The 15,106-nt window shown below is 47.4% G+C and overlaps 1 protein-coding gene across 1 annotated transcript in view; it reads right to left on the reverse strand.

Annotated features, from left to right (window-relative positions):
- Positions 1 to 217: 217 nt before the first annotated feature.
- LEKR1 (leucine, glutamate and lysine rich 1) overlaps positions 218 to 15,106 on the reverse strand; it is a 33,120-nt gene continuing 18,231 nt past the window's right edge. The window contains exons 6-12 of the mRNA XM_050308726.1: positions 9,379 to 9,460; positions 8,454 to 8,531; positions 8,018 to 8,221; positions 6,881 to 6,974; positions 4,990 to 5,142; positions 3,789 to 4,088; positions 218 to 2,397 (exon numbers count right to left, since the gene is read on the reverse strand). Coding sequence (XP_050164683.1) covers positions 2,050 to 2,397; positions 3,789 to 4,088; positions 4,990 to 5,142; positions 6,881 to 6,974; positions 8,018 to 8,221; positions 8,454 to 8,531; positions 9,379 to 9,460 — 1,259 coding nt within the window. The 3' untranslated portion in view covers positions 218 to 2,049. The remainder of the gene's footprint in view (positions 2,398 to 3,788; positions 4,089 to 4,989; positions 5,143 to 6,880; positions 6,975 to 8,017; positions 8,222 to 8,453; positions 8,532 to 9,378; positions 9,461 to 15,106) is intronic.

A 15,106-nucleotide genomic window follows, 5' to 3' on the forward strand; every position in this document is an offset into this window, starting at 1 on the left:
TGAAAACCCCACATTAGTGCTCAGCACATTGATTTATAGTTTTCACCCTGTTGCAGCTGCATTTGGAGTTTATTCTCCCTCCAGCAGGACACACTAAACCACCTGTAACCACCAAAGATGAAATCCAACACTGGATTTCCATGATGTAAATAAGACCCCATTTAAAAAAAAATTAAAATTGCAGGGGGAATGTCTCAGAAATTTCCCCAATTTCATTCTTCTGCTTTTTTTTTTTGGTATTAAAAACACACAGTGCAAAGAAAGTCAGTCTGTCTTTTATTCTGGTTAATATATTTAATGATACGTGGCATCAACTGGCTACAATTTCTATTTCATGCACTTTTGATGCTGCTGAGGAAAATTAAGATGCCTTTTTTTTTTCCTGCAGTCTAATTTCTTCTTTTGTGGAAAAACTCCACCTGCAAGGCACAGGCTGGATCCCAGATCCTACAGCACCTCAGAGCAAGGGCTGTTCGTCATCTTTAATCCATGAGGCACATCAACACTTTGGTTTGGGATTTCCCAGTGGGAATGAGCGCTGGACACACGTGGGAAGCACATCTGTGGGATGTATGGTAAGTGATAAAATGATTGCCTGTTGAAGGAGCAGCAGGACCAGCCATGGGCTGGACTCCTGTGGGGAACATTAAATTCTTTTTATGGGCAACTTTCAGTGGAAAATTGGCCCCATGAGGCCCTGACTGACTGCTTGGAATCCCCCTGTGCTGGCACTCCTCATCTGGGAGAAGAGGCTGATCCCACCCGGCTCCACCCTCCTGGGGGCTTTAATAGGGATGGGTTTGGGCCCAGGAGAGGTTTGGCCAAGCCATGGGTGAGGTTTGATGCCACACAGGGAGCTCCAAACCAGCCCCACCGACCCTGCCAGAGGAACCAGGCCTGGCAGGGTGGGATTAACCCTTTAGGGAAAGGTTTAGGACTGGAGGAGCTCCTGCTCCTCATCAGGCAACAGCAGCAGCTCTGCCAGGGGCAAAGAGAGGCCTCTCCATCAGGGAAGGGCAGACCCCCTGGTGCCAGGGGATGTTTTCTCCAAGGGAAGGGCTGGAATGCTGCCATGGCAGATCTGCTCCAAGCCTGGAGATTTGTTTGGTGCTCCCTCATGCCAGGAGTCCTGGAGGGCAAGGTCTCTGCCACCACTCCTGCGAGAAATATTCCCTGCAGGAAGCTGGATTTCCTCAAATCCAGTGCTCTGATGAGCTGGGCAGGGGCACCCTGTGCTGCTGCCTTTTATCCCAGGACAGAGCCAGGGGATGGGAACTCTCCTTGCCACGGGGACATTCCTGGAGCTGGTTTTACAAGCCAGGCAAAGAGGGCTCCTGGCATTGATGTGTTTTGCTCTTTGCTGAGCAGCTTCCTGGGAGGGAGGGGGAGAAGGGAAATGTTTTTCTCCACTTGGTTTGGATCCAGGGTTTAGACCTTCCCTCGTGTTTCAAACACTGTCCTGTGTCTCTCCCCTCACTCTCCATGCATTCCTCTCTGGCCACACAGACTTTACCAAGGCTGGGGCCACAGGACAGAAACAGGGAGTTGGTGGATAGAGCCTGGATTTTAAACCATGGAATCACAGACTGGCCTGGGCTGGAAGGAGCTCAAAGCTCATCTCATTCCATGCCCTGCCATGGGCAGGGACACCTTCCACTAGCCCAGGTTGCTCTGAGCCATCCAACCTGGATTCTAGGAGGATTGGCCATCATTCCCTGCCCATGGCAGGGGATTGGAACTGGATGAGCTTTAAGGTCCCCTCCAACCCAGACCTTCTGGGATTCCATGGTTTTAATTCCACCTCTGAAGACGAGTCCCTTTTGGGGACACTCTTCTGTTCCTCTTCTCCTCTTGAAACGTAAACAGCATTTCATTACACGATTAATAAATCCACGGACAAACAAACGTTATTGCAGCAGAAATAAATACAAATTTAAGTGAATTTCGGGTTGTAGAAATGGATGGATTGCACTGGCAGAGATTTGCCCCCGGTGTCCATAAGCCAAGGGTCCTTCGAAGGCCTGGGCTGTTTCCCAGGCTGTGGAGGTGTCAGAGCTGGCTGGGCCGGCGGGTTATCCCGGGAATGCTCCTGCTCCTGGGCTCGGGGAGCGAGGCCGCCCTTCCCCTGGGTGCGTGGGGCGGGCTGGGCCCCGCCGATGACGCTGCCGGGCTGTGCCGGCCGGGAGCGGCTCCCTTGGCGGCTCTGGCCGTGCCCAGGGAGAGCCGCAGGTCCCTGGCGGCGCCGGGGCTGCCCCGGGAGCGGGGCCAGGGCGGCCCCGGGAAGGTCCCGCTGAGCCTCCGCAGCTCCAGCACCTGCTCGCGGGCCCTGCTGAGCGCGGCCGTCAGCCCGCAGCGCTCCTCGCACTCCCGGCGCACCGTCTCCTGCAGCAGGGAATTCTGCAACACACACAGAGCAGGGAATTCTGCAACACACACAGCAGGGAATTCTGCAACACACACACAGAGCAGGGAATTCTGCAACACACACAGAGCAGGGAATTCTGCAACACACACAGAGCAGGGAATTCTGCAACACACACAGAGCAGGGAATTCTGCAACACACACAGAGCAGGGAATTCTGCAACACACACAGAGCAGGGAATTCTGCAACACACACACAGCAGGGAATTCTGCAACACACACAGAGCAGGGAATTCTGCAACACACACAGAGCAGGGAATTCTGCAACACACACACACACACACCGGGCGCTCCCTCCGCACTCGGTGGGCACACAACAATCCCCGCTCCCCTCCCGGACATGGCAGCGCTCCCACCCATCCCCTTCCCTCGGGAGTCCGTGGAAACCTGAGGGAAGTGCTCAGGAGCCATCCCTGCCCTCCTTCCTGGCTGGGAGCTGGGAATGCCGCTCCTGGGAAGTGACAGCAGCAGATGGAGGTTCAGTGTCACTGCACCACTTCCTTCTGACCCTTCCTACAGAACCCTCCTCAGGGACTCGGTGTGGAATCGTGGAATCCTTCAGGCTGGAAAGGCCATCAGGGCCAGCCACTGTGCCAAGGCCACCCTGATCCATGTCCCCATCCCAGGTCAGGGCAGGACTGACAGACCCACCCCCAACATCCCTCCAATTCACCCACACTGTTCCTGAACCTTTGCCAGGGAAGAAGTAAATACCAACCCCGGCTCTAATTCATTTTGGGGAGTTTAATTTTCACTGCTTCCCAATTTTTTTCTGCCACTGAATTGCTCTGGACATTCCAGCCTAATCTTATCTGCAGTCCCTGACTGCACATTTCTCATGGAGCAGCACAGCTCTCTCCTCCCTTCCCATTCTACTCCAAGCATTCAGCAAATGCCTGTGGTCAGAATATCCATCACTGCAGCTTCCCTTTGCATGGGGGTCATTTCCATGCATTCCTGTGTCAGGGAACGTGCCTGGGCTGGGGGAGGTGGGGCACAGTTCAAAGAGTGGGAAGGGAGAACTGTCCATGATCTCCACTCCAAAAACATGGGGAATTCTTTGTTGTTCACTCATGTTTGTGTAGCATAACTGAGGCTACAGGCTGAGAAAGAAATGTCTTGCAGGACTTGAAAAATATAAATATTGTTCAATAAAACACAATAACCCCCCTGTGTAAGTGTTTGCTGAATTAAAACTTCCTGTATTTCATAATCTACTGTCTTTATGAAATTATCATGGTCTTGTGCTAGGAATCTTTGCACTTCAATGGCTTTTCTGGTCTGAAATACAGACACCCTGAGTGATACTAGAAATCACATGTCTCCAAGCAAAAATAGCCAGGCATTTCCTGGCTCATGTTCCTACCTCCTCCTGGACTTGACTCAAGCTGTGAATCAGCTGTGTCCTCTCCTGGGTTAATTTTTCCAGTTCATCTGACTTGTGTTTCATTTCTTTCCTCAGTTTGTCCAGGAATGATTCATTGTTGCTCTTCTCCATCGTCAGCTGAAATTCGAGTTCACTGATCAGTCTTTTAAGGCTCTGGATTTCCTTCTCCTTGTCTCCATCCTTCTCTGCAAGTTTCATCTGGGCATCCTGGAGCTTCTTCTCAAGGATTTCTGTCTCCATCCGTAAGCTCTTGGTGGCACTGGATATTAAACCTGGTATCTGCATGAGATCAGACAAAAACTGCATTCATCTACAGTCAGTATTTTTATAGAGAGAATTAATATCAGACAAATTCAAACACTTGTGTCCTCAGAGAGAACAAAATGCTTTGGGTTTACAGAATGCCCTCAGAGAGCTGTAATTAATCTACACTCAGAACAGAGAGATTAATTAGTATGTTCAGGATCCAACAGAGAAATTGAGGTAAAAATGGGAAAATTTCAAGTCAGTGTTTCCTCAGTCTTAAAATCACAATCAAATATTTGCCAAGTGAACAAAGAGTTCTTTTCATCTTTAAAACACTCTGCAAAGCCATAACTTTTAAAATAACAGTGTAATTTCACCAAATTCCTTTCCTTTTTCCCCAGATTTCTCCAGAATTGTGCCAAGTCCTTTGCAAAGGTTATAGGTACAGTATTTCAATTTCTACATAAAACTCAAGAATCTGGAGCTCTGGGGAGCTGGGAATGGCCAACCCCACGTGGTGCCACCTCCAGCAGAGCCCAGAAGGTGGGAACTGGCCCTGTGGGAAGGGAAAAACCACGTGGATGGGTTTGTGGGAACTCATCATAGCCTGAAACAGTCCCAAGGTTTTGCAAAATGATGATGTCAGGTTGAAAATTGAAATCCAGGGTCACAAATGGACTCTGGACTGGATAGAGAAAATATGAGACAATAAAGAACTTCCACACCATTTCACTTGAACTGCAGAGGTTTTTTTTTAGCCTGTTCCAATAAAAAAAAAATTAAACATAGGTCATATATTAAGACTGGGGAAAAATACTCTATCATCTAGACATGGAGGATGACACATAAAGGAGGTTTTATTGCTTCCCATTCCGGCTTTCAACAGTTTTATCTGCTGTGCTGCCACGGGGGTTTTCTCCTGAGCATTCCCCACCTTCTTCTGCAGCTCCTCGTGGTCTCGCTGGTACTTTGTGATCAGTTCCTGCTGTTTCTGCCTCTCCAGGTCCAGCTCCACCCTGGCCTCCTCCTTGACTTTCAGAATCGCCTCTTTCTGCCGAGCCTCTCCCTTGGCCAGATCCATTTCCAGCTGGGGAGCGAGAGGGTTTCAGTCACACCAACCCCAGACACGCTCCTTAAAGGAAGGGAGGGGAGATTTGGCAGCCTGGGATTCCGGGCACTGAACAAACACTCCTGACCCCCTGGAGCCCGGCCAGGGAACACTCCTGCTGCACAGTTCCTGCTCCACAACTCCTGCTCCACAGCTCCCACAGCTCCCAGCCCAGCAGGCTCCAGGGGCTCTCAACCCCTGGGAGAACCCAAAGTGAACGAGTTGCAAATTCTGGGTAAAACATCCCAGCCCTGGACGCATCTCAAAGAATGAACATCAGAAACTCAAACCTGAACGCTCAGCCAGGATTTCCTGAACAGAAGAGCCCGGATTCTGGAGGAAATACTGAGGGCTGTGTGTAGGAAAATACTTTTCCTAACCCAGGATGTTAATGTGCTATTTGTGCAGCCTGGGTTCTGATGGATTTAATTGCACCAGGCTGAGAGGCACATTTAGAGCACAACCCCAACCCAATTACTTCAAATTATTAAAAGCAGAAAAGCCCAGAATGAGCTTAATTGCAATTATCTTAATTTCACACACTAATTATGAGCAAAAGGATAACCAATCTCTCTAAACTCTCTTCTCTGTGGGGAAAAGATAAACTGGAAATATTTTCATTATTTTTAAAAATCAAAATGCAGGCAAATTATGGGGTGGAATAGGTGCAAATCCCCCACTAAGGTTTAGCTTAAAATTGGTATATTTTTTAAATCCTCAAAGTAGACTCTTATTATTCCTTTTCTTCTCCTCCTCCTTCTCCTTGTTATTGTTATTATTTTAGTGATATAACATATTAATATTATTACTATACTAATGATAATAACAATAAATGAAAACAATTCCTGGTTTCTCTGTATTTCAAACAGAAATCTTGCCCACTTGCTGCTCCCAATGGCACAGTGACCCAAACAAACCAGCTGTCCCCTTATCGTGTTCTCGATTTTTTGGTTGCTGAGTGCATTTTTGGAGCCCTTCCCTGTGCTGCATTTTAATGATCCCAAAGCTGTAATTGCTCCCTCTGCCTCCCACCAATCTTTATCTGGGCTGAACGACACTCTGTGATTCTGGAGCCAGTGTGAGCTCCTCCCCAGATGACACCCTGTGGCACGGAGGTGGAGATGTTTCCAAAGGGATGGAACTGATCTGAACTGCTACCGGCCCCCAAACCTCCCAGAGACTCAATAAAAGCTCTCAGACACTTCTCACCTGCTGGAGGAAAATACACAGTCATTTTAGTCACCAGTTATGACAGGATTGAATCAGACAAGTCACAACTGTTGTTCAGCACTGCTTTTACATTTTCCTTCACATATAAATATATGTATATATATTTTTTAATTTCCCGTGTTCAGTTTGGGGTTTTTTGGTGCTGGTGGGAGAAGCTGCAGATGAGAACACGGTTGACACAGTGGCAGCTGTTTATGGTAAACAGCTCCTGGAAATAGGAGGTTCCCCAAAATAAATTTCCTGTAAATTTATGGGTCTGAACCAGCAAACCCAGTGTTTATGGGCAACAAAGACCCGTGTGTTCCTGACAAAAATAAATTGATTTTTGGCTGAGTCCCTTCCAACCCAGACCATTCCACGATTCCAGGATTTCAGGACACCTGGCACTTGAGGAGATCAGTCCCTGCCACATTGTTCTCACCCACTGTGACAACCAAAAACCCCAAATAAAGGAGGCAGAGGGTGCCAGGGGCCCATCCAGGGTTACCTTCTCCCTCCAGGTCTCCTCACTCCTCATCTTCTGCCTCAGCGCTTCCTGCAGCTGCTCCGTCCTGGTCTGGTGGGAAACCACCATCAGCTCCCTGGAAAGCACAACCACCGGGATGTAGGGATGAGCTCTGCCCACAGGGGTGGAATCCCTCTCCCTTTTGTCCAGCACTCAGCACCAATCCCTCCTCAGCATCTCCAGGGGGCCACCACTTGCTTTGTTGTCTCACAGAAAACACTGCAGCTGATCTTCCTTCCCCCTCAAACCATATCTTAATACTTCTTCAAGATTTCTCAAGACAAATCTTGAAGGACACAGAAAAGCTGACACTATTCAAGCCAGAAATAGCATTTAATGAACTCAGAACACTGCTATCATTAATTAAAAAAATGTGGCGTGTTTGGGATTAAAACCACTGAGTGCTTTCTGTTGTTGAGTTACTGTTTGTTATGTGATGCCTTGTTTAGCAAAACTCCTGGAGAGCTTAAATTCTTGTAATTTATGTTATTAGCAACTTGTACACCATAAAATGCCCTAACTGTTCCAATACTCCAGGCTCCTGGATATGATCTGGCACTTGGTGAAGTGTAAGGGCAACTTCCCACCAGTTCAGTCTGATTTTGAAGGTTCTCAGCTCTGAACAAAGCTGCCTTTTCCCCTGGAATTACTTGGCAGATGTGGAAAATAAAGCACTGAGCTTCTGAGGGTTGTTTTCCCTGGAATGGGATCTCCTTTGAGTGCCTTTGTTTTAGACTTACCAGCCTAAATCCGTATTTTTCAACTGCCTTGACCATAATCTACAAACCCAGTTTTATTCCTGACAACCACGGGCTTGTTGTGACCATTTAAAAACGCCAAGAGGCACCAAGATGGTTCTGCATTTTAAGAGAAATGGAAAACCATTGCCTGTGCCTCTGGTACAGCTGGAAGAGCTGCCCCACAGGGCTGTCCTGGGGTTTCATTGAGCTCGAGCTGAGGCCCTGGAGAGCCAAGCAGGGCTTTTTCTCTCCCGTTTCTTTTAATAGGAATTTTTTTTCCCATTCAAGTTTTGTTTATCTTTCAATAATTAAAAAACCCACTCTGATGAATTCCAAACTGTCGGGCATTTTCAGGACATGTCAGCCCAGCTGCCATCACCTCTCCTGTTTGAGCATCACCACCTCCTCCTCCGTCTGGCTCAGCAGAGTTTTCAGGGTCTCCAGTTCACTCTCTGATCGCCCAGTCCTTCTCTTCAGGTCCTCTTCTTTCCTCTCCTTCTCAGCCACTTCCTCCTGTAAATGTTTGCAGACCTGTTGGCAAATCAGAAGGGATTCCTCCTTTTCCTTGAGCTCTTTGGTAAGCCTGCAGGTGAAATAAGGAAGTGTCAGCATTGGACTGACTATTCCTGGTTACAGACAGAAATGGAAAATTAAATATTAGGCAAAAAAAAAAACCCCTGTGTGTTTGCTATGAAGTTAAATCTAATGACTTCACAGAAAAATAGAAAAAAAATGTATAAAACTGCTTTAAAGTCATACAGTTTTTCCTCTCCTGCTCATAAATGGATATTAGGAAATATCATTTCAGCATTTACCTGGACTCAGAAATCCCATTTTCATATTTCATCTTTTTCAGTTCATTCTGACAGACTTCAAGTTCTGTTGATTTCACCCTAAAAAAACCATTCCAAGAAGTGTGTTATCCAAAGAAATGAGCCTTTGCTCCTGCACAACCTGGACATCTCTGCTGGCTGTGTTATCCAACTCACATTTGCTACTTCACTCAAAAGGCCACAAACAGCAAGTTCTTTCAGCTCTAGGTAAGATTTGTCATAACTGGAAGTTCCACTTGCAATGCCATCTCAGCCTGAGCAGGATCACAGATGTTGCAAACGATTGAAGTTTTAAGTAAAAAAATTAATAAAATTGAAAAATAGCAATTTTGTAGGTAAGAGGGCTGGAAACTTTGCAGGTGTCGTGTCATTATGTCATCATTTCACCAATTAATAACCATGGTTAAGCTTCATATTTACATTTAAACAGATATAGAACATGTTATTTTATGAAATTGTGCCCATATTGCATCGAAATTTTAATATTACATTTGGAAGGCCCTCCCTGTTTATTTAACCACGTCCATGACATCTTTTTTCCACGCTCAACCCTTACATTATCACTAAAATACGTCGTTGCTAAGCATTCCAAATATTTGCCACTTGCTTGTGGTCAGACCCCTGAATAGAGGAACAGAAACCAGAAAGTCCAGAGCAGAACAGCCTGAACCCTGTTTAAATTTCAGGAAAAACATGGGAAAAGAGGGGTGAGAGCTGGCCTGGACACTGCCAGAACCAGCTCCTTTCTCTTGAGCTCAATATCTGAGCTGGGACTGGGCTGAAGATGGAGCTCTGTGAGCTTCTCTTTCCTCGTAAAAACGCTGCTGCTTAGAAAGAAGAATATGAGGATGAAATGTTTGGTGCATCTGCGTGTGCAGTGGGGAAGGATGCAGGGAGGGAACCTCACATCAGCAGCTTCTTGTAGTGCTCCAGCTCGGCCGTCACCTTCTGCAGCTGCAGCCCCGTGGTCTCCACTTGGTTTGTTAAATCTGAAAGCAAAAACATGGGCTTTGTGTCTCCAGTTACTCTGAAATAATGCACTGTGGTTTATTTCCATCTCAGCCCTGTGGATCCCCACTCCCCCCTCAAGCAGCACAGGCCTGGCAGTTGTAAAATTTGAATTGATTTTGCATTCTGTGCAGTGCAGAACCTTCCAATTTCTGTTTACACTGGAGCAAAGACTGGCTTTACAGCAAGAAGCTGCTTTTTTGTTTGTCTGGGGTTTTTTATCCTACCAGAAAACATCAAATCCAATTGCATTTTAACATGAAAGGCTTTAAATCACACATATAGCTTGTACATAAAGCTGAGAGCAAACACATGCAGGAAGGCAGATCCAAAAATCACCTGTAATTCTACTTCACCTAAAACCATGACACTCCTTTCATGGTTCTATGCACTTGTCTTTTCCTCTCTTACTGAACATTCTCTCTCAGAACACATCACCCATCAGCTTCAATCAGCCACTGCCTTTTTCCCAGGATACATCCCAGCTCTTTTCATGTGTACAATTAGTTTAATTATCTCATCTGGGTTTCTGTTTCTTAATATCACCCTTTTCCATTTTTTTAAATCCTGAGAATAGTCATAATTTGCAGATTTGAAGCCCTATAAACTGAACCAACAATATATACCTCAATCAGCTCCTCATCCTTGTGAACACACAGAAGATACAGAATCATGGAGTGGTTTGGGTTGGAAGAGGCCTTAAATCTCATCCAGTTCCACCTTCCACTAGCCCAGTTTGCTCACAATTCACTGAGTTTTTGTTCCTTTTCCCACATATCTGTTTCAGTCATTTCCAGTAACCATCATGGTGATGGATAATCCCAGGGTGGGATTTCCTGCCCCACGACACACCTTCCCTTGGTCAATCCCACTGCATGGAAGATTTCCCTCTTGTCAATTAAGGGGAAAGAAAAGCTGGTCATTAAACTACAACAAAAAAAAAATCAGGGAGAGAATTATATAGGCTAAAGTACTCACAAGCTGTCAGATCCATCCCCAAACTATCAGCATTCAGAAAGAGATTTTGGAAGAGAAAGTTCAAATTTCCTTGGCCTTGACTGAGCTCTGGTAAAAAACCATGGAAGTTATTTACAGCAGCCCCTTCCACCCCACCTGCCACCGATGCCAAGACAAAGGAACCATATTTTTGCATAACACACCTGTGATAGCCAGTCCTGGGGTGCTTTGGTTCCATGGAATCAGTGGAAGGTGGGCTGAGCTCAGCTGTGCTCAGTGATGGTCCTGTGTGACCACAGCAAGCGGTGAGAGCAGCTCAACTGCTCCTCAAAACCCCTGGAAAGCCAACCATGTTTTCCCTCAGCTCCCTGGGAAGGGACCACAGAACATCCATCCTGTGCTGAACCTGGCAATCATTAATAACTGTGGCATTTTTTTTCCTCTTCCTCCATGTGGGAGAATGGACACAAGTTCTGGCAGAAAGGAAAAGGAGAGGGATGGTGCTTATTTTGGTTCCAGGACTTTGGGTGGTCTCTTTCTGTGCTGTTTCTTCTCTCACTCAATCTGTTCTCAGAAGTTTTCGTATTCACTGAGCAGGGACAGGAGTTTTTCATGAGGGAGTAGATGGATTTAATTACACAGATGGTTCCTGCAAGTCTTCTCTAGGGAGAATTCCCACCAAAGTCACCGGGAGCTGGCGAGCAGAAAGTCTGAGGGATCAGACCCACATCCAAATAATAGAGATTTCAGTGAAAAACATGGTGAAAGGAAGAAACCAATCAGCAGAATCAGCAGAAAACTTGCTGAAGAGAGAAAAATATATTCAAATGACTATGTAAAAATGTTCTCTGGTAATGACAATAAAGCACATTGCAAAATGTGCAAGCCCAAGAGAAGGCACTGACGCTCTGTCATACTGACACTCGCTTTAAAGCTTGAAGGAGAACCACATCTTAAAACCCTTCAGTCCAAAACCATCTCAGTATCACTGGTGGCTAATTTTAGTTATTTCTGAGACTCAGAAGGGATCTCACCACAGTCATTAACCTTCCAGTGACCTTTCAGTGGGACCCTGCAGTGACAGAGACCGAGGGGACACAGCACAGAACGTGCACAGACATGAAGAACCCAAGAAACAGAACCAAAGCTGGTGACTGTTTCCTCTTCCTTGGGTGAATTCCCATCAGTGCAGCCTCAAAACACCCAGCACGGAGCCTGCCCAGAACTGGCTTTCAGGAATTCAGCCACCCAGTTTGCATCCAAGGGCACAGGCTCCAGATCCTGCTGGGAAACAGCAACAACTGGTAAAGTTTTCAGCAAAAAATAAAACAAATAAGCAGCAAGCAGCCACTCTGGAAGCCATCAGCTGCCCAGCTAATTCCTAACAGATTCCCAGGGAGATCACATCAGAAGCGTGCATGATAGAGCTGTGTAATTATCTACTTTTCCTGCAAAACCTACAAAAAACCCCAAGACAATTTCTGACAATTTTGGTCTCATCTAACTGAAAGCTCAGTGGTTCATACACATGTGAGGAAAAACTGCAGACTTTCTGGGGAGGTTCATGTGCACAGCTCAGCAGAGATCCCTCAGATAGATCAGAGAACCCTCACAGGATCCCAGAACGCTCTGGGTTGGAAGGGGCCTTAAAGCCAACCCTGTTCCACCCCCTGCCATGGGCAGGGACACCTTCCACCAGCCCAGATTGCTCCAGCCTGGCCTTGGACACTCCCAGGGCTGGGGCAGCCACAGCTTCTCTGAGCAAAACCTGTGCCAGGGCCTGCCCACCCTCCTAGACAACAATTCCTTCCCAATATCCCATCTAACCCTGCCCTCTGGCAGTGGGAAACCATTCCCTCTTGACCTGTCCCTCCATCCCCTCTCTCTCCATGTTTCCTGTAGCCCCTTCAGGCACTGTAAGGCCACAATCAGGTCACCCCAAAACTTCTCTTCTCCAGACTGGACAATCCCAACTCTCCCAGCTTTTCCTCACAGCAGAGCTGCTCCATCCCTCTGATCAACTTGATGACCTCTGCTCTGGACTTGCTCCAACAGTTCCATGTCCCTCCTGTGCTGGGGAGCCCGGATTTGGCCCTGAGGACACGCAGACCAGCACCTGAGACCCTCCTGCTGCAGCAGCCCAGGGACAGAACCCAGCACAGCAGGCCTGTGGCAGTCAGGGGTGAACCTGTTCCTTGCCACTGAGTCTCTGGTCTGAAATGACTGTGCCTACCCAAAATAAATGCGTGTGTACAGAGCCCACGTGTTCCCAAGGTGAGAGCCAGCCTGCTCCTCGCTGCCTGGCACTGCACACAACAGCCCCTGCTGCTTCCCCACCGCTCTGCATCACACACACAACGGCTCAGGGAGGGGTTGGTTTCATTTTCCCTTCATTTCAGCCTGGTTTGGGGAAAATCAGGCAGCCAGTTTGGTGTTCAGGACAAGCTGTGACTCATCCCACAGTCACTGTGCCGCCGGGGCAGCCCCAGCCACGCTCCCCTGGCAAGCACAGCGTGGGCTCCACGTGTGCCCTCGTCCTGCCCACCTCCAACCCCACCACTGCCAGCAGAGCAGGACTGCCAGAACCACCCCAGCTGACAGCATTTGTTATTTTACCAAGCTTTATGAAATTCTCTGCACAGTTCAGGCACAGCTTCGCGGAGAGGGTGGCTGGGAGGGACCTCTGGGGTGGCAAAGCTCACCCTTCAGCCCAGAGCAGTCTCTGCCAGAGCCAGACCTGTGGTTTTGTTCAGATCCAAGGCTGGAGGGTCTCCTAGCCCTGCAGTCAGTCCCTCTCCAGCTTTCTTGGAGCCCCTTTAGGCACTGGCAGGGGCTTTAAAATCTCCCTGGAGCTTTCTGTTCTCCAGGCTGAACACTGCCAGGTCTCCAGCCTGTGGCCACAGGAGAAGGTGGATTCCTGCTTCTCCTCCAGAAGCAAAGAGAGGCCCTTCTGCAAGTGGAACTCAAACAGAGCCCCATCCCAACCCCTCCCTGAAGGGAACTTGGGTGCTGTTTTCCATGCTATTCATCTGCTTCCCCTTCCACTGTGAGGCTGTTGAAAAGCACTAATGAGCCATTGCCTCCTCACACTCAGCTCCAGCACCAGCCCTGCATTCCCCGGCTCTCCCCCTTCCAACTCTCCCTACTGCAGCTGGAATTAATAAAAAATATATTTCAACAGCACTTGTAGCGTGAAAAGTGGCTGTTTGAACTGCAGCCTACCTAAAACTGCAGGAAACTATTCCCTCTTTGGATTTTCAAAGCTCTTCAAAGCAGCCTTTAAAATGGCATTAAAGGCACTTCACCGGGATGAAAACACCGCTCCTTCTTTCCATGAGCAGTGCTCATTCCCCACTCCCAAGTTCCAGTCCCTCCTCCAGCTGCCTGCAAGTTTCCATCATCTCTCATTATGTCAGCAGACCACTTAGTTTATATTTAGGAACTGAAGTAGCCCATGGAGCAGGAGCATCAAAAGACTGAAAATTCACATTTCATGGGCATCACCAGCAATTTCAACCCCTAAAGGGGTAAAGCCTGAAACTATAAATGGGCTAGAGAAAAACCACCAGGACTTTGGGAGGGAAAATGATTCTTTCTCTGTGATGAAGTGGAGGAAAGGATTTGGCTGGTAATGAAACGAAAGCACAAGGATCAGCTCCTCTCTTTGAGGAGCACGTGTTGTTGGAGCTCTGCTGCTCCCAGCCCCAAAGATACACAGACACCATCCCAACTATTGATTTTTAGCTTTGTGAGTCTCTGATTAGACAATCATCCACCAGACCTCACCCTGTGCTGAGCATCTGCCAAGACCTGCCCTCTCTCACTCACTGGGTGATGCTCAGCGAGGCTGGAAAGGGCTGTGACACCAACCATCAAACTGAGCCCACAAATCCCCCCCAGAGGGAATTTTCAGGAAGTCACAACAAGCACGAGCACAAAGAAACAGCAGCTGAAACTGCTGCTTAGTTTCTGCTCTTGCAAATGCCTGCTATCATTGGGAAATAGTCAGTAATGCACAGTTCTCTGGTAAATGAGCAAGAGAAGAATCTTCGAAATATTGGCAGCTGAAAGGAAAATCCTTAAAAAATGGAAATCACAAACCCTGCTGGTTTGGGTTTTTTTCCCTGGAGCACTGAACTATTTCAGTACCAAAGAGGGATGATAGAGTAGTTTGGGGGAGGAAAAAAAAAGCAAAATAAACCACCAAACCAAGCTCCCCAAACCCATGGACAGCCTGGATCCCACTGAGCCAAACCCTGGCTTTGGACAGTGTAAATCCACCCTCTGGAGCTGATTTCCACCAAGACTGTTGTTTGTTCCCACTAACTGATTTTATTACAATGGCAAACTCGCATTTAATGCTTGTTTATGAAGAAAATCACATTTTGTATTTCAAAGAGAACATTTTTATCAGCAGTGCATTAACTGGGTTTATTACCCAAAGCCAGCAACGTGTTCCCTAGGCCAGACCCCTCCAAATCCTCATGGATTTGTGTATTACTGACCCACTCAGGAAGGGCAGAATCAAAATGCCTGAGCCAGCAGTTCCCCTGCCTTGAAATCTCCCTCTGGATACCCACATCAGACCTCTTACTGCTCCTTAATAACTGATTTATTATCAAGTAACTGCTCCATTTTTATTAATACATTTAAAAATGCCTCATATAAAA

This window comes from Myiozetetes cayanensis, unplaced genomic scaffold, assembly GCF_022539395.1.
Source record: "Myiozetetes cayanensis isolate MyiCay16 unplaced genomic scaffold, myiCay2020 scf13, whole genome shotgun sequence".
NCBI classification, from domain to species: domain Eukaryota; kingdom Metazoa; phylum Chordata; class Aves; order Passeriformes; family Tyrannidae; genus Myiozetetes; species Myiozetetes cayanensis.